Genomic DNA, 25688 nt, shown 5'->3' on the forward strand with positions numbered 1-25688 from the left:
AGCAAGGGTATCAACTCTGTTTTAAAGATTATGTGTTAACGCACTCCTGGCTCCATAACAGACGATATGGAAGGTGACAATGTCAAGGAATTTCTGTGGCATATCATTCTTGCAAAACTGTTATTCATGGTTATTGAGTTATTCATAATCAGTAGGAATAGGAAAAATCAACTCATTTATATTTCTTTCTCTCAACCTCACTTTGGATCATATTTTCTACAACTGACAAGGATGTTCTTCCTTCTAACATTGTAAGACAGATGATTAAACCAACCACTTTCAGGACCATGCCAAAATCTTGAGTAGTACTTTTAAAGGTAAAGACCAGTTTGGAAACAACCCCCTCTCAAAAAATTATATGGAAGCTCTTATTACCGATCATGTGAAAGAATATGTTTTGACTAACAAGTGATGATACAATTTTGACGGGAAACCGCCTACTAATTTATATATTTGGTAAATATTATATCTATCCGGACTGGATAGATATAGGGTAGTCCCATATACATCTTTCTGTGTACAGTGCTTGTAACTTTACCAAGACTGGGCCAAATTTCTTATCATTTTGATGATTCCAGAACCTTGCCAGTACATACCAATATTTATGCTAGATGATCAACCTTTTCTGATCAATTCCACAATGTTTCTTTCACAATGCAATCGCATGACCAGAACTGATCTTTACCTTTAACCTTGTAAGACAAATTACTCAATTAACCACTTTCGTGACCGTGCCAACAAATTTTGAGTAGTACCTTTAAGCAGTCTTTGGAATAGCCAGAGGAGCTGATTCACATGACTTGCAAATGGCTTTCTATAAATCAATGTGGTGGATGAGATTAATTAGCCAGAGCCTGTGGTTGATGGAGGGTCCATTCTTAAATGGTTGGAAGCCTCCCGACGGCTCGTTGAAACCGCAACTCTTGTAAATGAAGAGAGACTTATCGGTCACATAGAGACTCACCATTCATTCATTGTACAGACAATTGATGTAAATGGCATGCTGTCTGGAAAAAATGCATTTATAATCATGACTTCTTTCTGGTGCATTCATGAACCACTCCTTTTTAAATCCCTCCTTAGGGAAAACCCCTAAAGTGATTGCATTTTGATCACAAATAATGAAAGAATTTATATCTTCTCAATAGCAAACAATTGTTTGGAACACTCCTTTTTAATTGATTGCATTTCAACTGCAAATAATTAAAGAATTTATGTCTATCTTAAAAGCAAACAATTGTTTGAAGGAATGATTTTAAAGTATTATAATAAAAAATAATTATTTTGATTTATGTTAGTTACATTGAAAACACAAGCATTTTTCATTGATTAAGTTTTTAGGACGATACCATGTGTCCTTTCAGAGGCATTAAGGGCTATGAGAAGGGCTAGTAAGCCTAGCTAACAGCTCAAAGCTCTGTTAAACCCTTTACATGCTTTAGTTGACAGAAAGACCAACATTAGACTGCCACAGTCAACTTTTGTCACACATGCAATTTATATAATAATAATAATAATAATACTCAGTTTTTATATAGCGCTTATTACAATCACCAAGCGTTCCAAACATGGAGATTATTACCTGGCTTTAGATGTGCTGCCATTACGGTGCTCTAGCATTTCAAAGAATAATTTCTTTGTGTGTCACATACTCATTTTGGCAAGCTTGTGTCGTTTTTTCCATAGCGAGTATAGAGTTACAAGCTTTTTATAGTTCTCTCAATGTGTTGACCACTATCCATTCATTACTAGTATATGACTAAATTTCTATGGAATTCTTTGATTTATGCAGTATGTATATATTGATTTGATATTTCAGAGGAAGGCTGAAGCAGCGCATAAAGTCCTCAACAACCTTGGTCCCATGAACGAGCTGGTAAGTAGTCCTCTCATTAAAAAGAAGGGTTATCTCGTAAAGATTAAAAGTAAATTGTGAAGTCTCTCATTCTCATTTATGTCAGTTTGGAAGAATATCATAGAAGAAATGTCCTCTGAAATGAATACTCTTCAAAAGCCCTCCTATGTGAAATATATTGATAAATAGCTGAAGAGTTTGGACCAAACTTTCATGCCACATTTTATGTGTAGTCCCATGTACCCATTTTTGTGTTACAAGTGTTGTCATAGAAATTGGTAATTTGCCAAAGTAATTGTGTTGCACAAGTCCTTCTTCCGTCATTTGGTTGCTATTATTTGTACAAAATCGCACGTGTGGCAGATGAGTGATCCTGCAGAGAGGCAAAAAAAGCTACCAAATTTTTTAAATTGATATCTTTGTTTTCTTGCTACACAGCCCATGTACAACCAGCCATCGGATAGCGTTCAATATCAAGAAAACATCAAGACGTAAGTATTATCTCAGGAAAGAGAAACAAAGAAAGAGAGAAAGAGAGTGGGGATAGGATGATGATAAGTAAGAAAGAAAGAAAGAGAGAAAGAACAAGTGAAAAGAAATACAAGATGACTGGGGAAAAGACCAACATTGAGTTAAAGGAAGATTGGATTCTTTTAGGAAGACACCATGATAAGATTGAGAAGAAAATTCAAATGATCCCAGGGGAAATTTTGCATAAGATAATAGACCGTAAGAGAGAAAGGGATAAAAGGAAAGAGAGAGAGAGAGAGGTAAAGAGAGAGAGAAAATGAATAAGAAAATACAATGAAAGGAGATTAAAAGAGACAGAAACCACAGAGAGCTACAGAGACAGAGACAGAAAGAGAGAAATAGATAGAGATAGACAGAAAGAGAGAGATAGGAATGAAGAGGATTTCTTAAGCATCATTTATAGCCCCTCGGAGTTCTGAGTAGTACCCTGAAGCTCTTCCATTATTCATTAGCTTTTAGCACCGACTCCACTGAGTCTGTCTGTATTCTGTATCATCCAAATAGAAGGTTGTAAATCCGCCAGACTATTAAAGCCCCAACCCAATTTTTTCGTAGTGACGTACAACCCTCATTTATGGAGAAGCCTGTATAAATTCATCAGGCTGTGTTAACACTCCCTCATTATGTTTCACAAGACTCATTTATAGTCTGACCTACATTCACTAGCTTGTGTGAACTAGTCTCTATCTGTCGGGCCACTAATGGGAAGCCTTCACTTCTTTGTAGTGACCTGTCATGCTCATTTTATTGAGAAGCCTGTGTAAGTTCATCAGGCTGTGTGAACACGGCCTGATTATGTTGTACAACACTCAGTTACGGTTAAAGCTACATTCATTAGCCTGTGTGAACTAGTCTATATCTACTGAGCTACTTATGGGAAGGCCATATTCACACTTCTTTGCTGTTATATACAACACTCATAATAGTGGAGAAGCCTGTATAAATCACAAGGTCATGTGAACACTGCTCCATTATGTGCTAGAATGCTCATAATTGGAGAAGGCTGTAATCACACTTTGTGCTATATACAATGCTAATTTATGATGAAGCCTGTATTGACCAGCCTTTGAGAACTAGCCTCTATCTACTGGGCAATGTGAACACATTTTTAGTTTGCCCTAGAATGGGTACTTATGGAGATTATTTTCACACTCCATTGTGGCCACACATGATTATTTATGATTAAGGCTGAATTCACTCGTCTATGTGAACATCCTTTCCATCATAGTTAGCAGAGAAAGACAAATTTATGAGCATGAGGCACGGAATGTTATCTTTCTGGACTGCAAGCATACCAAACTGCACTGAGGCTGTAGCCTTTGGAGTACAATAAACTGCTTGTGCTGTTTCTATGCTTTGCTAAAATGGTAATACCTGCATAATGAGACAGTGTTGTTATAAAGACACAACGACCAATAAATATGTCACCCTATCCGAATGTTCCTTTTAAAATGAAATAGTCTTCAAAAAGCCATCACATTATTTGGTAAGTCTTCAGCTAAAAGTTATGCACATATCTTGAAAGACTGTACCTTACTGATGGTTTGCAGCTTGTTTTTCTTGTTTCTGCTCCAAGAAAAGAAACAATTCTAAGATCACCAATATATCCCTGTCGCATAATTTGTATAACAGTTTTCTTAATGATATTAATGTCCTTCTATGTTGAGTATTTTCTATTTACCCCCTCCCCCCCCCCCCCCCCCCCCCCCCCCCCCCTTCCCCGTTTTGTGACATTAGAAAAATATAAAATTAGAGAAAGCATTTAAAGAGTAATTCTTTAAAAAAGTAAATCTCACCCTGGGAATGTCTGCAATGCAATGAAATCAAGTGTTTGACCTCAGCCTCTTCTAGGGCATCAACACCCGTATACCGTTGGAAAATAAGAATGATTAATGTAGTTTATTTTGTATGGTTTGTTCTTTGCAGGAATACGGAGATGAAGCATAGGTTGATACTGTTCTTCAGGAAACAAAATCAGGCCAGGAGAATGAGGGTGAGTTGTTTATTATGAATAGGCCATTTTTGTTATGTAATCAAATTTAATGCATTGATATTGTTCAGTGTCTCGTTACAAATCATTTAATTCACCTGTTACAAATATTTTTATTTTAATAGTCTGAATTCAACTTGCATACGTTATGTGTTGTTAGGTAGGGCAGCCATATTATTTGTCCTACTTCGCAACAACTAATGTATGCAATTTGCATTTTCACTATTGAAATATAAAAATTGTAACAGGTGAATAAAATAATTTGTAACCAGACACGGAACAAATATTTATGCTTTAAATTTGATTACATTACAAAAATTACCTATCACATCTAAGGCAGATTCATTCGTCTATGAAAACACAAACTGACTAAACATTGCTCGATTCATTTCACTAATCTATAGAGCACCAGGTGTGAACCTCTTTTTTGTTAGCATATAATTATTTCTGTTATGTATCAAAATGAATTCATGTATATTTGGTCATGACATAAGGTAGAAATTGATTTCATGAGGGGATACTTTTATCCAAGGATGTACACTATATAAATCATGAGACTAACTCTTATCAATGTCCTATGTTGAATTGTACTTTTGTGATAACTCAGATCATGTAAATTTGTGTGTATTTTCATGCCTAAATTGATATTCAAAAGGACTTGTTTTGATACGGCTTTGTTGATCATATTGATATTAACAGGAAGGATACATGTGTCAACGCTATGGTCAGCTCATGGAGGCCTGGGAGAAGAAGATGGAAAGGCTAGAAAACAATCCGAAAAGGAGGTAAATTCATTTATCATCAACTTCATATATGCAGTGATAAATTAGCTATGTGACTATATTGTTCTAGTGTGTATTATTGATCAATCAATTTTTGCGTCTAGTTCATTTTTTATTCGCCATACATTTCCTGTGAGAGCATGAACGTATTCTGATCTCCATCGATTTTCAACTTGTTATCTTGCAGAGCCAAGGATGCAAAAGCGAGAGAGTTCTTTGAGAAGCAGTTCCCTGAGATCAGGAAACAGAGAGAACAACAGGAAAGATTCTCAAGGTTAGATCAAAACCATTATGGGTAATTGGCATGCAGTGTGTCTTCTTTTTCTAGTAACTTGTTATTTATTGCACCCCATAACTTGTCATAGTAGATATATGAACTTTAAAAAAAAGAATATGAATGTCATTGTATTGTCTTGTACTGAGCTCCTATGCATCAGAAGCCTATAGCGCTTATGAAAGACCACATCCCAACTCGACAAAGATTGTGTACTGGTCAGTTATTGTACAGTCAAACCTGCTTTAGTAACCACCTGTCTATAAAGGCCACATCTTTTGTTTCCCTCGAAAATGGTTTCTCATTGAAACTTGTACTAAGGGAACCTGGATACAAAGACCACCTGCCTATAAGGACCACTTTTCATGTTACCCTTGAGCGATCTTTATATACAGGTTTCATTGTAATAGTAGATGAGGCCCCTGGTGTAAAGTTCATATCTGGTGATAAATCATTTGTGTAGGGCTTCATTTCATGGAAGATGAGGGTCATGGCTTGTGTTGCAATTTTTTGTTTGAAGTTAAGTTTAGATGTACTACTCATTGCAGAATTAAAGTTTGGAAATTGGTTAGATGTGACAATGATCGAAGGGTAACTCGAGGGGTCAGTGACACAAGGACGTAACTCCATTTTGGCCATTTTGAGAAAAAGTGGTTTATGTGTCACTGAGCACTTGGACCTTAAGGAGTTAAGACTATGTTTCACTAGCCATTGACTTCAATGGGGTGTTGGGTGGAGTTAAGTCATTGTGTTTCCTGGAAAGCCCACATTTTTCTGAACATTTTGATATCAAATACTCATTTTGGCAAAATATGGAGTTACGTCTGTGTGTTACTAAACCCTCAAATTGTTGCCTGAGCTTGGGTTTACAGATCGAAACTTACGTATCTTGCAATTTGTCCACAGGGCCGGTACGAGGAGTAATTGGGGTAACATCGCTCGCAGCGACGCGGAGCTGGCGGAGATCGTCGACGGCCTGAACGAGCAGGAGGCAAACGAGAAGCACATACGAAGTCTGGCCGTCATCCCTCCCATGCTCTATAACATGGAGCAGAGGAGAGTCAAGTTTGTCAACAGGAATGGTGAGGGAACTCTCTTTCTTATGCGTTCTGTCAACGTCTAATATCTGCTGCTAAAAAAAAAAAAAGATGTTGTATTGCCCTTTGCGACCGACCCAAAAATCTTGAAATATTGCAGTCCGTTTTTTTTAATTTTTTTTTTTTTACTGTTTTTTAGAAGAAAAAATGTATTTTAATTTAATGATATGAACCAGAGCAATATAACACTGAGTTCCTATAAGAAATCTATTTATTCAGATGGTCATATCTCAGCCAATACTGAACATATTCAATTGGTTTTCGACATTTGGACATTATGTATGATGCTCTTTCTGAAAATGAAGAAAAAAATTGAGAAATTCCAAAAATAGATTTTTGATGACGTCACACTTTACCACTCTATAGACCTACAAAAATTTAATTTCAGATAATCCACTAAAGATCATCATTGGCTTGTATCTAAAGAAGAAACAAAAATATTTGTTAATATTTCTATTCCTACTTCTTCTCCTTGCAGGCCTGGTGGAAGATGCAATGACGGAGCACAAGACCCGGATCCACATGAACCTGTGGACGGACGAGGAGAAGGAGCTCTTCCGGGAGAAGTATCTCCAGCACCCCAAGAACTTCCTCCTCATTGCCTCCTACCTGGAGCGCAAGACCGTCTCGGACTGCGTGCTCTACTACTACCAGACCAAGAAGAACGAGAACTACAAGCAGCAGCTGAGGAAGTCCCAGGCCAAGCGCAGGAGGGGGTTCCCCAGGGGAAGAACTCTGGCGGCAACATCAGGGGCAACCAGGACGACGATGACAAGGATAACGACAAGGATGAGGACTCTAGTAACAAGTACGATATTGATGGTGGTGGTGATGCTGACTATGAGGAGAGGTGGATGATAATGAAAATGATAACAATTGATGATGATGATGACGACAATGAGGAGAGGAGAAGGAGCATGAGAATGATGATGATGATGATGATGACAATGATTATGAAGAGGATGATGATGAAGAGGATGATGATGACAATGATGACGTTGACGATGTCGAGGAGGAGAGGAGAAGGAGGATGAGAATGATGATGATGACAAGCTCTCAACAACAAAAAAAAAAATAGAAAGAAATTTCCTTGCCCAAGAACAAAAGATAGCTTTTGAACATCACACAAGCAGATGTCACTTACATGTATCATTCACAAAGGGAGAAAAATAACAAAATGGGAAGCAAAAAGCAAAACAAAAACAACAACTGAATGCAAAATGTTTCAGGGTGCAACAGAGAGGTTAAATTCATCCCAGCTTGTCCTTCCTAAATCCCAATATGAGAAGTATAGGTTCAAGTTCTTGCTCTTTGGTACATTGTGTTCTAAGTGTGGTAGGCAGGTTGATTTGTTGTACCCTGTCTAGTTTCCATATGAACCAAAGTATCTCTGTCCCTCCCCCCCCCAGGTCCTCATTCTCCTTATCTCCCTCCCCCCCCCCCCCCTCTCTCCCCTCCCTCCCTCTCCCTCCCTCCCTCCCTCCCTCCCTCCCTCCCTCCCTCCCTCCCTCCCTCCCTCCCTCCCTCCCTCCCCCTCCCCCTCTCTCTCTCTTCAAACAAACAACAACGTAACCCCTCTTTTTAATTCTTCTCTCAATCCAGTCGTTCTGGAGACAAAGGAGGAGAAGACAAAGATGGCGGAAGCTCTCAGAATGGGAGTGCTGCAGCCGGCTCAGAATGTAAGCAAATAACAAGTCTTGTAGCAGTCAATGGCTTGAATCTAACAAATATATATGTTTTTTTAATAACAACATATCCAAACCAGGAAATGACTATAGGGATTAGGAATATATAAAGTCTGACTACTTTAGGTATTGCTGAGAGCTTTACAATTATCATGTCAGTTTACATGTTTAATTAGACCCGTACTTGCCTATAATCTTATATTATGCTGGATTAGGGCTTATTATGATGAAAAAACAATGCAACAGTTCTATATAATATGTTATATTCTATATCTATATCACTGGGTGATTACATTCTTTGGTTAGGGTTAGAGTTATGTCCAGTGTTGAATTTCAGAATTTGGTTAGTTAAGAAAATCGACACAGAGTAATTTGCAGCCTGAGCATGTGTCTTGTAACCATACTGCTGTCTGCCAATGTGTATCTTTTTCGCTGATACAACCTTTTAAAATCTATGCCTTGTTTCCCTCCCTACAGCCTCCCCTAACAACTGTTCCCTGTGCCAGAACCCTTTGGATTCGTACAGTCTGAGTCGACCAGTGAACAGGACCAACTGCGACCTGTTTGGGATGAACGAGGGGGACCTCAAGCCCGACATGAGGGTCTGCAGCCACTGTAGGTTTCGCTCCATAAGAAGAAGGTATGTTGGAGCTTTTATTTTTGTCTCGGTTCATTTGCTGGAAGTTGCTTTCAGTTTCGTTTTCACTTGCTTCTATCCCCCATAATAACATAAAACAAACAAATTTGACCGCATTTTAATACACCAATATATCCCAAGGAAAGCTTATAGAACTTGTAAAACATTATAATGTAGTAGCTCGACTCTATCCGAGCTGCTATATAAAGGGTTAAAAGCATTCAAGGTTTTAAAAGAAAATATTTTTTCTGTTTGGCAAGCAGTTATTGATATCAAGCCAAAGATATTAGTATGTAAAAATTGTTTAATAATCTTGTGATGGTTCCTGGAAACCAGACTATGATACCCCTATGTCAGTGTTTAACCAAGAGAGAATCTTTATAAACCTGCATCTTTTCTATCGTACATTTTTTATCAGACATATTTTCAGCTTCCCGTTACATTTTATATATAGAAAATCCTTTCTTAAAAATTCCCCAATTGCTCATTCTCACATCTTGTCTACATCTTACAGTCGGTGTCCAGTGCTAACGTGTAAAACCCCAAGAAAAAGGGTGCGGCGGTTAAAACCCCTGCCCACAAAGTGGTTCGAGATCACCGAGGATCAACGTAGGCTGCTGTCGGAGGAGCTGGGTATAGCCGTCGAGGTCACCAAATGCTGCGCTGCCTGCTTCAACCGGATAGCTAGGAGGCTGGGGTCAGAGGGCATGGAACCTGAACTGCCCCTCCTGCTGCCCCCACCCCCTCCTGAAGAGCTTGATCCAAGTAAGCAAAGGACACCTGGGGGGCGTTTCACAGAACTTGTCATCAGTGACAAATGACAGTTTTTGTTATAAGCGACTGAAATCCTTGCTTCTGATCGGTTATCCGCAGATTTGTCACTGATTTTTGTCATTTTTTCATTGAAAAAAGGCTTTGTGAAAGATAATATTTTTTCCTTCAATAATGACATATCAAAACATGTTAATTCTGTAGATTTATGACCATGATTTGTACCTCCCTTGAGAGATGAATGCCAGTAACTGGTGAGATCAAACAGTGGCATTAACGGCCTGCAATAGTTAAGTCCAACTTAAAGTCAATCTTAGCCTTTGTGAAACACCCCAGGGTATGACAGCCAGAAAGATGTTATCTCTGTACTAATGTGTAGGAGTTAATGCCATCTTGGATCAGAAAAGGACACGTACACAAAGTTGAGTTTGATTTCTCAACTTTTCAGTCTTCATTTTAGCTCTAGAGTTCTGTCAATGATTTTAGTGATGTCCAGACTAATGCGCTGCATGAATATGGCCAGAGAAAAGTTAAAACGGTATTCCTAGAAATCAGTTGGAAGGGCATCCGTTTACACCCTTCTAATATGAACAGATGCTTAGCAACACACACAATGATTACAATGATTGGCAATGAAATTAGAGCCTAGGTAGGGGTTACTTAGTAAATTCAAAAGAAAAAAATATCATTCATTCATATTAGATAGATGGATCGTCCTGACAGTTCACTTTATATCTGTCATTTCTTTTTCAGCTCTTGGTCCGGAAACCTCTCGATGGACGGACGAAGAAATGAGCATAGCGAAAGCAGGTGAGAAATGATTGAAGTTATACATAGGCCTCTGATGGAGATTGACAATAGACTAAATGGCTTATCTCTTCAAATTAATGGATACTATATCTTTCTTGGGTGGCAGATTATTTGAATTCATGTTAATCTGTTATAGATGATAAGCTTGTAGAATCAGGAAGATGATGTTTGTCTAGATTTCCTATCCAATACAATTGCCATTTCTGAGAAAATCTGAGTGCAGGACGATCGTGTAGTGTGCAGTGGGCTTTAGTAACATGTACACAAAGACAAGTCAATTGCAAGTCCTCCAATCAATGGCAAGTTCAGGGAATAATTTTCCTGGTATCGCATCGCAATTTGCTATGCATTTTTGCATGACTGCTATACAAAATATCTTTTGTGTAGCAGTTTTCTTCCATAGAAATGTACAGAATTTCATTTGAAATATTTACCCATCGGCTGAAATTGCTAATCAAAAAATTTGAGGAAAATTATTCCCTGAAGTTTGCAGTCTCCGATCTCCTATGTACATAGTTGCGATGGATATCAAATGCAGTAAGTGGTGATTAATATCAGCTCTATATAAGACGAGGCCATTTTTGTTGCTTGCAGCTATTTCTTTCATCCCCGCTTGCCTTTTCATTCCACTTAAGACACGTTGTATGTGAACGAGCCATGATTTTGTTTCCATTGAGTTGTTGTTGTAAAGAGTTGAAGTGCTAGAGCGCCATAATGGCAGCCGTGCTAAAGCCAGGGTAATAATCGGGAGCGCCAAGTCTGACTGACATGAGCGCTATACAAGAACCCACTATTATTACTCTTTTCATTGTTTAAACATTGATTTTTCATTACCAGGATTGAGGCAGCACGGGCGTGACTGGCCAGCCATTGCAAAGATGGTGGGTTCCAAGTCGGAAGCCCAGTGTAAGAACTTCTACTTCAACTACAAGAGACGCTTCCACCTTGAACACATCATAGAGGAGCATCACCGGCACGACAAGAAAGATGTAGGTCCCACCCAGATACTGATATTAAAGCCTGTTTGCACTACTTGTACTAGTTGTAGCTACTTGCGCCCTCTATATAGCAAACAATGCCTAAGCGGTACCCGTTGGTCTCCTATGGTCCCCTTTTTCTTATGTTAATTGAGTGCTGATTTGATGAGATAACCACCTGTCAGTGACCTGGCAGGGATGTCTAATCCCTCCTGGCCAAACTAGTGCAGACAGGCTTAAAACTTGTTTACACTTATGTTTGCAAGAATTAAATTGGAATCAAACATGTTAAATACAGTCTTGTATTGTTCTCCTGGAATCAAAAGATATTACGTGAGATCATTCGTTATCCCATCCATGATATTTGGTGAATTTTAGTGTATATATGTGAAAAGAGCGCCAGATCATGGCTATATACTGTCCCATGCTAGGACCCTTCCACCCCATTGGTTCCCCACACAATCTCAGTGCTTTGCTTTGGTCAGAGATAGCATGTGCGGCAGTCCCATAATCATAGGTTTTACATGTGCGTAATGCACATTCGGTTGTTTTGTAATATTCAAGAAAAGTAAAACCTGAAATAGATTTGTGGGTTGATAGCATGTAGTGTTGATCGTTTTTAATAATCCTCTTTTTTTTTTATACTATCAATTGTAAATAAAATAAATTAACATGAATATATAATTTCTTCTCTTGTCACTGATATTTAAAATCTATTTTATACCCCTTGTTCTTGCAAATGATAACTTCCTGTTTCCCTCTGATTAACTTGTCAGGGTGAACGCGAGCATCGCCCGTCAATTACCGAAAGTATGGCCTCGACCGTCACGGCAGGATCGGAGGACGAATTCCATAATTTCAGTGATGAGGAGAATGATGCGGACAATGATGAGAGCTCGGACACTGCTAGTGCCAGCGAGAATGATGAGAGTAACTCACGGAAAGTCAAAGTGAAAATGGAAAAGATGGAAGCAGATGAAAATCGATCTCTTTTAAGTTCAATGTCCAATACTTTATCCTCACAACCAGTCATAGCGACAAGTTCCGCAATGCCGACTGTTTTGTCCTCCTCGCATGTAGCTTCAACTAGTGTGTCCATGTCTCAGGGTGGAAGCAACGACAAGAGCCAGTTGCTAGCGGACAAAGTCAAAACGGAGAAAGCGGATATTAAAACGGAACCCGACTCAGCCAATGCAGTGAAGGCTGAGGTCGCGATGGACATCACTGAATCATCAACCATTGATTTGGCTTCGATATCGACAGCAGGAGCAACCTCAGGACCTCTGCCGCCGGCATCATCATCCACCCTAGCGTCTTCATCATCACAGGTGTCAGTGCTACCGTCTCAGGGATTAAAGCAGGAGCCAGAGACCCATGTGATTGAAGACGATGATTCCAGCGCGACGTGCAGCGCCGATGAGGGCACCGCCCAGGATGACCTCATGTTCCATCCCGGCTTGGGGTCCAGGGCGCTGCCCGGTAGTAAGGGTTTAATGAGCACGCCCCCAAAACTTGGATCTGGAGACAAAGTCACGTCCAGTGACGATAAGAAGTTCTTCAGCACCGAAGGCATCAGGATCAACAACAGACAGGTGGATTCGTCATCCTCTTCTAAAAGTGATGTCAGCGGTGGGATCGACAAGGTGAAGGCGGAAGAGGATGGAGGGCAAAGCAGGACTTTGATAGATTTTGCAGAATGTCTAAGCAGAGATAACAGAGGTGTCAACAATATCAGGGACCTGATTGATTCAGCTATTGACAAACATTTAGGTTAGTCTTCGTTTGTTACAGAGGACAGATAGAGAGGTTGTGATATTTTTTTTTTTTGTTGATCAAAGTTAAATGCAAAACCTTCATATAGAGTAATAAATTTTGTTTAAAAACGTGGGCATGCATTATGATTATTTTTATGATTGATGTATGATTATGAAATGGACGCCAGAATTCTTGGGAATTGTATTCTCATAGGAATGTCTTTAATATAGATATACTCCTTCAGCAAAACTCAAAGATTTTGGGATATTTTGATTGTTTTGTGTGCATATTACAAAGGGAAATAACTTCAAAATGTTTAACTTGTGTATTCTTTGTCATATGTTTTATTCAAACCTTACTAACTCAACTTGATGCCAGAGCGCATTCCTCTTTTAATGCTGAGCAATATAAGTGTGATTTCTTTCCCTTCCCTTTATATATCAGGTAATGATCAAAGCCCTGGAGGTCCAGCTATACCAAGCCAAGGCGGGTCGGGTGATGCTAAACTCCCGGTCATCGAGGTCAAATACGAGCCACCATCACGTAAGAACTCTCACGCAGACTCTAGCGAGAGCAGCTCAAGGCAGCAGGGACAGCAGCAACCAGGAACCACCTCCCCGTACCTATCCCCTCACATATCCCACACCTCCCAGCACCAGCCCCAGGAGAGGGAACCAGGAGAGATAGGGAGCACTCATTCCGAGATGATGGCTCGTTTAGGAAACCCTATCTCACCTCACCCTCACCTGCACGCTGCCTACCGCACGGGGGAAGCTTACGCCAAGGAGCTGCACCGGCAGTCGGAGAGGGACAGGCACCACATCCAGTCGCCGGGGGGTTCGATAGGGACATCGCCTCGGCAGCCGTACCCTCCCCGTTCCAACTCTCCCTATGCCCTCGTCCCGGCGACCGACAAACATTCCCAGCCCCACCCCAGCACCTCCCAGGCCAGCAGCAGGAACCCCATGCAGCAGCATCGCCCTGGCAAGCAGGGGATTCCCCCACCTGGCCCACCACCGCCACTCATCAACAACCCTGCGGGGAAGCCCCTCAAGGCGGAGAAGGCATCGGTTCTGAGTCACGTCCAAGGTGCAGGAGCAGGATCCATCACTCACGGCACTCCAGTCAACTTCGCCGTCTCCTCACCATCCAAGTGAGTAGAAACTGATAAAAATTATGATAATTGGATATTCATTTCATGGGAGTGCCTTGTTTCCCCTTTGATCAGTAAACAGTTATATTCTCATCTTCCCATTTCTTTGCTTGTAATTTGCTTTAATGACTTCTTGAAAAATGTATATTAATATTGTTTTGTTTGAAGATAAGACAGAAAAGTATTATGCAGAGGTATAGACATTCTCATATTAAATAAATTGTTCATGTTTTTGCATGAAAATAAATTTTCCAGTAACAAATGAATGAAATTTATTAGATTTTTGCAAATTACAGTAAATCTGAACACTCTTCAATCTGGGAGTACTTTGCAAACTGAGATTCCTATAGCCTTTTGCTGTCATTTTTGCACTCTGAGATAGCGAATTTAACTTGTTATCATATACATATAATTGCGAAAAAGTGTGAAGTATTAAAAGTTATTTCCAATCCAACAAATTCCATTCCCCTTGTTATAATACAGGTATGAACAGAAGCCATCAGTCTCCAGCTATGCAGGGATGATGAAGGGCTACCCCTCCCAGGCCACCTCCCCTAGACACCAGGAGACGTCGGGGAGCGGGGCTGGCTCCATCACGCAGGGCACCCCTGTCATGAGGAGAGGGGCGGGGGACCATCACCCCTCCCACCCAGCAGGATCCATCTCCAGGGGCACGCCCATCGGCGCCAGCCAGCACGAGAGGGAGGTTTCGATTATCAAAGGTATGCTGTGTCATAATGATAATAATAAGAATAATATGTCTTGTTTACCTAGGGTAGCCTCATCAGTATTCATACTGTTCTCCCTGAGGGCCCTGCAATCATATTATTACCCAGATCATCGGATTCAGGCTTACCCGCACACAATGTATTCGCATTCTCCACTCCCTGAGGAGCATTTCAGCCAGGCGTCATTTTTACAAGCGCACACTTCCTAATCTAACCACATCAGCTTTTGCATCCTACCTGGTACCCATGTAACACCCGGGTGGAGAGTGGCAAATGTAGATCAATGTCTTGCCAAAGCACATTAGTGCCGCGGCGGGACTTGAACCGCGGACCTTATGATCCACAGCCCAGTGACATATCCACTCTCCCTCGAGCTCTTCACTGATGTCGGCAACTTTCTTTTCTTAACTACCCACACATCCTCCAGGTACCCCCGTGTCCCAAGAAAATGTCAGAACCAAGCGGGAGTCCTACGACCAAGAAATCCTGAGGTACCACCACCAACAGCAGCAGCAACAGCAGCAACAGCAGCAGCAGCAGCAGCAGCATAGGAATCACCAGGAGGCTGTGGCCAGGGCATACGAGGCGAGGGGCGCTCATATCTACGACCAACAGCAGCAGGCTGCCGCAACGAGAGGTGAGTCAGTCTTTCTGTCTCTCCGTCTTTCATTCTCTCTTTCCATCGCTATTTTGTTCCTTCCTATCTCTGACCACCAGAGGTCTCTTATGTGTCTCTGTTGAACCAAATTTCCCCTTGTTCATCACTTTGCATCTTTTTATTGACTTGGTATCTGATAACACTCGTCCTATCTCATCAACTCCAATGTCTTTTGCTGTATGCCCCCCCCCCTTTTCTCTCTCTCTCTCTCTTTCTCTCTACCTCTCTCTCACTCTCTCTCTCTCTCTCTCTCTCTCTTTCTCTCTCTCTCTCTCTCTCTCTTTCTCTCTACCTCTCTCTCTCTCTCTCTCTCTTTCTGTCTCTGTCTCTCCCTCTCTCCCTCTCTCCCTCTCTCCCTCTCTCCCTCTCTCCCTCTCTCCCTCTCTCCCTCCCTCCCTCCCTCCCTCTCTCTTCATGTCTTTTAATCTCTATGTCCATCACTGTACATGTTGATTGTATTGTGCATGTCTGATTGTTAAACATTAGGGGAGAAAAATACCTTTCGAGATATGCACTACATCCCTAGCATGCATTTATTTTAGGTGCAAGAGGTCCTTTAGAGAGCACTTGCATGTTTAAACGACAAAGCCTACTTATTGCATGTAAATCCATTCATTCTCATCTGTATACAGCCTTTCAAAATCCCAAACACCACATATTTATTACTAAGGTGTTACAATCATTCAATAGGAATTGTTCCTATTTTCATGGAAAACAGATTTTGGAACTTTTTGGTGCTGTTTATTTGTTGACATCACATCATAAAATATTGACAGTTCACTAAGACTTTGTTATTGTTAAATATTATTAGCAATTACTAGCAGAAAATAGAATTTATCTCCTTTAACTCATATCGTGCCAAGAACACTGTTCTGTGCATGCGCTGGCGTGCAACGCTCACATAATCGGGTTTCTGGTGGCTTGCCATGCACACATAAACTCTCATTCACTCGCGTGCCACGGACACATTTCCGTGCATAAGTACACACGCTAATCAAACCTACCCAAATTAACTTGGCACACAGGAGATAAGTGGCTGGCACAATAGGGATTAGCACTGTGGCACTGGGTGAATTGTATGGGGCAGCTTAAGAGTTAAACAATTATATTATACCCTAAAAACTGATTTCATAAGTGATGCTGTGATTTATTTCATATTTTCTGTGTTTCACTTTGTTTGATATTTTAATAGTAGACGGTTCATGACTTTATGTTCCTTTTCCACCTGTTAATAAGTTATTTACAGTGTTCATGTACCGTCATGTCAGTGTTTTCTTCATTGTGTATTGCTATGACTCCCATGTCACGTACACAAAAGCAACCTAGGTTTTATGTTTTAATAAAGGCACAAACCCGGTCGCCTAGCTCACAAAAGTTCATGAATGTATTTGTATTTAAAGCTTTAGTTAAAATGTTATGCTCTGCTTAGGGTATGTTGATGTTTGATTGAATTTCATTCACTGCCAGGGCTGTGTTAGTTTTTTGCAACAAAGTATGCTTTTGCTTTTGATATTTCACTTTTTATTGTTGCTTTGGACACTGTTTGATATCATTCATCCGCAACTCGCACCCTTTTCCATGTTGACTGATTTATTTTCTTTGTATTTGCTTGTTTCCCCCCTCTCCCCTCCTCCATTTGACCATTTTGACTTGCTCGTATCTGCATCTTTCCGTGCAATACAACAGAGTGGCTCAAACTTCTCTCCATTCCAGGTATGCAGCAGCACTACGAGCGCATGCCCACAACCATCGACCCCAACCTCCTCATGGCGCGCAACATCGCCCACTACGGCGAGAACACCGCCAGCATGATCCGCGGCCAGTACGAGTCGGGCGCCTACAGCAGCTCCAAGGAGACGATCGCGGGGGATTTCGCCACGGCCAAGCAGATGGCGTCGCGGCCGCCTTTCCCTCCGACCCCGAACAGCAAGGATACGAGGATGTCGCCGCACCAGCAGGAGGGGGGCAAGAGGTTCTCGCCGGCGTTGAGTCACCATCCGGCTGCAGGTCACCTTGAGCTGTTGCCACCGGCGCTGGCGGCGACGATGATGCAGTATGGACCGGGTTTCCCTCCGCAGGTAAGGGACCAATCTACACAGAAAAAACATGACCTTGGCCTCGGTCAGATACAACTTAATGAACTGCTTTAGAAATATGCAGCAGCAAAACTTGCATGTCAATGAATTACCTAAGGCAATAACAATGATAACGCTCACAAAGTATTTTTCACCTCTTTCCAGAACTCAACCTTTTCTTTGATCCTCCACTGGGATGGATATGTGAGCATTACGAATGTAGCTTTTATTATTCTTTCATTTATTTGGGTTTACATTGTCTTTCTAACTATTCTTTATTTTCTGATTTTGTCATTCTAGGGCTTTGTATATGTGACCCCTCAGGGCACTCCGATATGCATACCTCCAGGCACTCCTCTCCCACCCAACGCCTTCTTACAGGGTCACCCAGGGGTGTATCCACCTGCATCTAGCAGTCACAACCCAGCCACCACCCAACACCATTCCCCAAAGAGCCCGCACCCTTCACCCCTGACGCCAGACTCAGAGTCCCGCCACAGGCATACCAAATCGGCCTCGCCCTTGGTCCAACCCGAGCGGGCCTCCCCCAGCGACTACCCCCAAGGCCATGGCGCCAACCCCCATCATCCGCAGCATCCTCAACACCCCCAGCGGGACCCCACCCGCCCCTGGCCCTCCATCAGGGGTGACCATCAAGGGGGCAGCCAGAAGTACAGACCCTCGTCCGGGAGAGGGAGTAGCCCCGGGGCCAGTGGGCCACACCCGCCCATCCAGGGGGCACCAGTAGGGGGTAGCATCATGAGAGGTACCCCTGTCCGTCCAGCCCCTAGCATCATGTCAGGTATACCCAACCCTGAGCTGAGGGAACAGAGATCAGAAAGGCACAGACCAGAGACATCTCAGGGTGAGTAATTTTCTCCAATTTTAGCCCAGTTGCTAGGATCTGTACCAAATTTGATGATGGTATCTATCTGTCTGAAGACAATGGACTGCGCCATTAGTCACCTGGGCTGCGTCTCTCGAAATCGTCATAAGTACAAATTGAGCGACATCCTATTGAAATGCGTTTATTTAGTTTAACACACATTTCAATGGGATGTCACTTAACTTGTACCTATGATGGTTTCGTGAGACGCAGGACTGAGGTTTTAGTTCAATTGTAGTGTGTGCTGTGCATTTTCCAGTCAGATTTTTAAAATTTTTTAAATTTTAAAAATTTTTTTTTTGGGGGGTTATTCTAAGAACTAACTGTAAAAAATAAGAGGGTCCTGCAATCTCATTGAAATGTGCTCAGTTTCTCAAATGTTGGTCACTCTGAAGTTGAGCAATCACTGTGACCTCTGTGTCTAGTCCTGTCGGCTGAAAGCATGTACTTATTTTGATCTTGATAACATTTTATATAAATTGTGTGCGTTTAAAACATATAGAGTGTAGAAGACAAAGTACTGGCAAACTGTGTAGTTAATAAGGAAAGATCTTGTGTTATCTTCAAATTTTGATCCCAATACTTGAAATCTTAGGATGCCAGTTTGGTTTTCCATTTTTTGTGGTTCCTCTGCACTTTGATTGAGTCATTGAGAGCATAGGCTGCCATTACTCTTCATTGACCCCCTGTTTTGTGTGTCTTCTCAGCAGCTATCAGCAGATTGCAATCATCCAGTAACAGAGGAGAACCCTATATCATTGATGAACAGGATGTTCCTGTGTCTGCGCACAAAGGTAGGCATCTTCAAAGATCTCAAAGAATTTGACAAATATAATCTTCCCCCCCCCCCCCTCTCACACACAGTGGTGAACTTCTGTGGTTTTATATTCAGAAAAATCAGACAAATAAAAAGTGTTAAAGCTCTACCCAATAGTGGCCCTCTGGATTCGCCTACCAACAGATAGACAAGAAGCCATTTCCCCTGGGAGGCTTTAAAGTGACTCGGTAACATTGTTGAAGGTTGATAAAAAAAAACTGCATCATTTTTTTGTTTAGAAGTGCGTTGAATGGCTGCACAATTGAGCAGCCAATTTGTATTCGTAAATTGCCAGTAGTACACTGCCACTGCATGCATGGCCATGGTAAGGCTGTGTATCGCCTGTTCAATACACACGTACATGTATGCCTGTACCCCCACAGGAGCACTGCCCTTTGACCCCCCGCTAAGGGTACAGATCTCTTATTTTCAAATGTTGGCAGGTATGTAATACGGTAAATCATAATTTCATCCTGTCACTCTCTTGTGATAATGGCTTCGTTATTTAGTTTGACATTAATTTCTTTGTGTAATTTTCTGTTCTTGCAGAAGTCAGGAAAGTACCCAGCACAGAGTCCAGACTGAGCTCTGAATCGAGGCACAGCACAGAGTCCAGGCACCAGGAGAAATCATCATCCTTGAACCCTGACAGCAGGAGACCTTCTTACACCAACTCTAGTCCTGGTCCTGGTGGTGGAGGCGGTGGAGGGCCTAGACCGGGTCAGAGCCAGAGTCCTGCAGCAAGTAGGCAACATCTCCAAGGACCACCTCCCGATGATGGAAAGACCACACCCAGATCTTCAGCTAACCGCGAAGCTTTACCCAAAGATGCCACAATGGATCCGCGCTACCAACAAGAGTTGGACAAACAGGAGCAGCTGAAGGAGCTGCCTGAATCTGGAGATGCGTCTAAGCTCTTTGCGTACCTGTTCAAGCCCCAGCCGAAAGCGAAGAAGGAAGGGGAGGACCCGGGGCAGGGAAGCACCTTTACAGCGGCCAACTTGATCGATGCCATCATCACAAGATCGATCAATCAACCAACGGGTGAGGATGTGGAGGCTGTCAACGAGGCATCCCCTCGTGGTGGGAGTATGTCGGATAAGTCGGCTAGTAATCATGGCTCTGAGAGCATGAGCATGAGAGGTGAAGGCTCACCTGTGCCATCGTCTTCAACGAACGAGGAACAGAGGAAGGTTCCTGAACCTCCCACTCTCATAGCGGACTCTCCTGTAAGGGCAGTACAGAATGCAGAATCCTCACAGCCAGCAGACCAGTCACCGACCAACCGCGGTAATGGTATGGTGGATAATGGTGGGAAAAGGACTGTGACTCTTGCTGAACACATCCATTCCATTGTGTCCCTAGGCTACAGCGCTGGTACAGGACACAAGCGTGGTGGTCCAGGTCCAACTCCTAGTAGAGCAGACGGTGTTGTAGTGGACACCACCGAATCACCTGATGGTGGCACAGCTAATCGTTTGAACCCTAGAGGACGTACTAGCACAGAGGACAATGAAGTGGGGTCGACCAATGATGCACGGAGTAAGAGCCCTGCCTCTTCTGTTCGCCCATCGAATGATATCAGAGCGTTGAGTAATGAATGGAGAGGCGGTGGTGATGGTTCTTCAGTTGCTCAAGCCATAGAGGCAAGCGTAAGAGGTCTGCCTTATGATCAAAGACCGGATCGCTCCAACCAAAACTCACCCCGGGCTCGTATGAACTCTGAACCTATCCAACAGTCGGGTGTCTCGGAAGCTAGACATGATAGCTATAGAGGTAGTAACCAAAATTCCAATAGACTTTCACCCGTAGCCTCGTGGTCTAAGTACAGGCATGAAGCTAATGGTCCAGACAGCAGCGTGGCTGCTCTAGCTGTTTCACAGATGAGAGAACGTGTTCACAGCTCGCAGGTACCGACTTCATCACCACAGAGCTCAGATTCTGGTAATCCCAGAGCCCACCCACATGGACAAAGGAGGCAATCTCCTGAAACAAGCAGTGACCCTAGACCTAGCTCTGGTGTTGGACCAGATATATTACCAGACACATCTCTAGATAGGAAAGCCATGTATGCCTCAACACAGCCAGACTCTAGGAGTATGCCCGGCTCCAGCAGTCAGGACAAGATAGGTTCTTCAGCCTCTAGGGAAGCACAGCATAGCATGCACAACAGTCTAGGATCGTTGAGTAGCAGTTTATCATTAGAACAGCCCTCGCAGAGTGTAGATAGCATTGCCCATTCCAGGTTCCCTCCTCATAAAGAGGCTAGGAACCGCTCCCCTGGTGCAAGCACCGGCTCCAGGTACCCCGGAACTTACACCATCAATCTCCAAACCAGCATCAACCATCTAATAGACTCTCAGGTGAGGATGGACGACAATCAGGTGAGCATGGATGACTACCTCACTCACTTGATGGACAGAGATAGAGATATTCAACGCTCCTCGCCTCCACGGAATCCAAGCCGCGAGAGCACCAGCACCGCTGAGTCGTCGGCGCGAAATGTGGATGAATCGCGAGGTCCCTACGAGGTGGAGAGCAGCCATGAAGCAGAGCCGAGACTGCTACCAGGGTCTATGAGGGCAAACCAAAGACAAAAGAGTCCTGCCAAGGCATTGGCAGACTCTGAACTGAGCTCGACCAACTCCGGTTTGCCTCAAGGCAGTGGTGGCGGCGGCAACGAGAAAAGCCTCTCGAACGCATCATCCAACCTGCACATGAACTCTCAGCAACCCGTCCAGTCCATCATGGCCTCTTCCTCCTCCTCGTCGTCTGCTTCGTCGACGTCCTCCGCTCAAGCACAGCAGAACTATCACTCTGGAGCCCACTCTGGAGCCCCTCCTCCGGCGGGTAACAACCCTTACGCCTACTCTGCCCTATCCCTCATGTCCGGGATGAACCCGCACCCACATAGACTGACCAGTCCCCAGCTCAGGGTGCCGTCGCCACACCCCAGCAGCGGTCACAGAGTCTCCCCTGTTCCTCCTGCCCCCTCCATGCCAGTCCCATCCATGTCTAGAGAGAGGGAACCCAAACCCATCTTATCGGAACAGTATGAAACTCTCTCAGATAGTGATTGACATGTGATCTAAAATCCCAGTCAAATAATTGCAAATTTGTGTGTCAATGAAATATTAAGTGTACCAGAGTAGATATTTGTATGTTGCAAGAGGAAATGCTGTCCGAGTATGAATTCCGATAGATTCATTCACAACTGAATTTACAAAAAGAAATTAATTAATTTAAATAATTTTCATAATTAACTGTTTTAATCTATTTGGGGATGTATATCTGTTTGATATGTATTTCCAATGGACAGGAGCCCTAATCATCTCATGCTTAGATGATAATAGGTTGAGAACATATGCCAAAGATGATAATAATATTCAATGTAGCAATCTTAAATATTCATCAATTCTATCACTGCAGAGTTTTGATTTGTTAAGTAGCTGGTGTTTTGTAACATTTATCAGTTGTATACTCTGGCATGAGATTCTTTGTATGTAATTTGTGCTAGCACTACCCTTGTAACTGGTTCAAATATCACAAAAGAGAACTTTTATACCTCTAGTTCTCATTAGAAACCCTCAAATTTGGCTGTAAGGGTGAAGAAAAAAAGGTTAACCCACTCATTCTGTTAATTATCAGACTGATAGAGTGTGGTTTCTTTTCCACCTGAATTAAATATCCTTTTTCCATTCTAGTCGACAACTTATGTTTTAATTTCATTTGACATCAGGTGTATAATGGAATCAGTTTCCCAACTTGAAATGTGTCACATTGCATTTGCAAAATAAAAGCATAACCTGTGTTGAACATGATCACCAATACTTAAAAGAAAATAAACAGCAGTTTTGAGTCTGTGAAATATGTCCGTCGTGATTTTTAAAAGTTAATTTTGAGAGCACATTGCCTTTTGAAAAATTTGCACAAGCAAGAACTTATCTTTGATGTAATTTGAACATAATATCCATATGACACATTGAGTGTATTTTTATTGGCCAAGAGTTTTGTTAAAAGTCTTTGTGATCAATTTTGTTAAAAATTAATTTATAATTCCATATATTCCTTGAAATTTGTTAGAAAAAACTTGTATGGACCGCATTTCATCAGACCAATCATGTTTAGTTCCATGTCCATACCAAATTGCAAAAAGACGTTTGGAGTGGAATTTTACCACACTACTCAAAATCAGACTCCCTCTGTTAAAGTCCTTATGCCAGGTACTCAATGGTATCATGTACATGAATGGTTAACTTGGCAGAAAACATTTGCATTAAATGTCCCAATTCCATGTCAAAAAAAAAGAATAAAAAGAATTCTGTCCCTTTTGTCTGCAACAGGCATTGTTTGTATGGAATATATTGTCAGTAGACGTTAAATTACAAATTGGCTTCTATTTCCCCTTCTCATTTTGCAAAGATCTTTTGTAGGGAAAATGAACATGACAATCTCTACAGTTTGATGAAATTTACAATATTTGATAAAATTGCTAACCAAGCAGTACATCATTATCATCATTCCTCCATATTAGGTTATATTTTATCTCCATATTGATATAGCATGTAACATGGGCTGATTACAATATTATATTAGGGTAAGATATCACTTTTAAGGAACGCTTTGTGACATTTTCCCTTCGCTGGCAGTATCTAATAGTATCAGTCATATTCAATATTGGTTTGTATATTTTCTAGAATGGTAGTGTTATTTTTTCATTGTGAGAAAACATTCAGTGATATGGATATAGTCACTTTGTAGATGTTTTGTTTCGTTGTTTTAGTTCTGTAGTTTTTTGGATGACAATTTGTAGTTGTTTGTAACAGAAAGTAAATGATATTACAAGTGACCAACATAGATATCATGTGAGGTAGTATTTTTAATTTAATTTTTTTTTTTTAAAGCTTGGGAATGATATCTGTAGGTTTTGTTCTCAGTGCACAATGTGGAAACAGAATATAAACCGTAGTAAAATTTTTGTTGCTCACTCTCTTCGGAAACCATAGAGTTTTCCTTTCAGATATGATTTGGTGGTTTTCCTAAACTCAGAATTCGATCAGGTCAAAAATAAATTTGCAGGGAAACGATGGTAGCAAGCAAAACGGACATTTTGCAGCAATTGATTGAATATCTTTTTCAGTTAATCCATCAATAAAGTGAATAAAATCACCTCAAAGTCAGGTTGTGTTCAGATGATCATATTTGTGGAGGCGAAATCAAATTGGGATCACGGCCTAGACGACATTAAACATATTTCTCTATTTCGTTGTATGACAATATGCTGCAAGGAGTTGCTCTTTGCAAATATCACGGTGTGTACTTGGAGAATTTATTCTTCGGGAGTAAAAGAATTTACCTGTATTTTGTGTGTTCCTCCAAATGCAAAGAGGGGAAGTTTTGTGTCTTTTTTTCTTTGACGATGGTGTAATGTTGACGCTATCGATATATGAATTTGAGTAGCATTTGTTATATGAACACATGTATTATGTGTTATGTGTTTAAATGAAAAAAAGATAACAAAAAAATTCAAAGACAATTATGAAATGTGTACAGTTTTCTTTTTTGTGAAAATTTGAGTAAAGAAGATTGACAATGGACTTGTGGAAATGCAGGTTTGTGTCTTTTGGAGTCCTTTGTTTTGTGTTTTATAATAAGAATAAGATATTTCTATACTGCAAATTGCATTATGCCTCTAAGCGGTTTAGAAGGAAAATAGTTGATCAAAGTAAAGTTTTTAAAAAACAGAATTTGCATTACAAATTACATCAAATCAATTAACATTAAAAATTTTAATGAAATAATACATGTACATAATTACAAATCACTTACAACCAAAATACAAATAGTTCAAAAAATTAATAGTATCCTATGTTAATCTACAAAAATATAAAAGGCAAAAGGTCAGAGGGCTATTAAGGAACAAGACTTAAAGAGATGTGTTTTTAGTATTGTTTTAGATGTATTTAAAGAAGTTACGGTAAAGAACTAGCATTGCGAATTTGAAGGGGGGGATTGTTCCAAAGAAATGTCATATACTGAGGATGAAATTGGATGCGTTAGGAGTGAATGAGATGATGTGAATGATCTAGTGATATTATTGAAACTGGGATGAAGTCCACTACACATCCTGCTTCCCAACTATACCAGAGGGGTGTTTCACAAAGACTAAGATCGACTTTAAGTTTGATTTAACTACGACAGACCGTT

General features: G+C 41.4%; 1 protein-coding gene across 1 annotated transcript in view; it reads left to right on the forward strand.

Moving 5' to 3' along the window:
• LOC588549 (serine/arginine repetitive matrix protein 2) overlaps nt 1-25092 on the forward strand; it is a gene marked incomplete in the record, with an annotated part of 75295 nt that extends 50203 nt beyond the window's left edge. Inside the window, 20 exon segments of the mRNA XM_030991087.1 lie at nt 1820-1876; nt 2294-2346; nt 4313-4379; nt 5076-5161; nt 5346-5432; nt 6339-6514; nt 7008-7337; nt 8132-8212; nt 8692-8854; nt 9366-9616; nt 10376-10432; nt 11270-11421; nt 12186-13179; nt 13609-14317; nt 14801-15039; nt 15473-15682; nt 17390-17781; nt 18079-18643; nt 19372-19458; nt 20031-25092. Coding sequence (XP_030846947.1) covers nt 1820-1876; nt 2294-2346; nt 4313-4379; nt 5076-5161; nt 5346-5432; nt 6339-6514; nt 7008-7337; nt 8132-8212; nt 8692-8854; nt 9366-9616; nt 10376-10432; nt 11270-11421; nt 12186-13179; nt 13609-14317; nt 14801-15039; nt 15473-15682; nt 17390-17781; nt 18079-18643; nt 19372-19458; nt 20031-22561 — 7287 coding nt within the window.
• Between the last annotated feature and the right edge of the window lie 596 nt (nt 25093-25688).

The sequence above is a fragment of the Strongylocentrotus purpuratus genome, unplaced genomic scaffold (assembly GCF_000002235.5).
Source record: "Strongylocentrotus purpuratus isolate Spur 01 unplaced genomic scaffold, Spur_5.0 spur5_scaffold_2, whole genome shotgun sequence".
Lineage (NCBI taxonomy): Eukaryota > Metazoa > Echinodermata > Echinoidea > Camarodonta > Strongylocentrotidae > Strongylocentrotus > Strongylocentrotus purpuratus.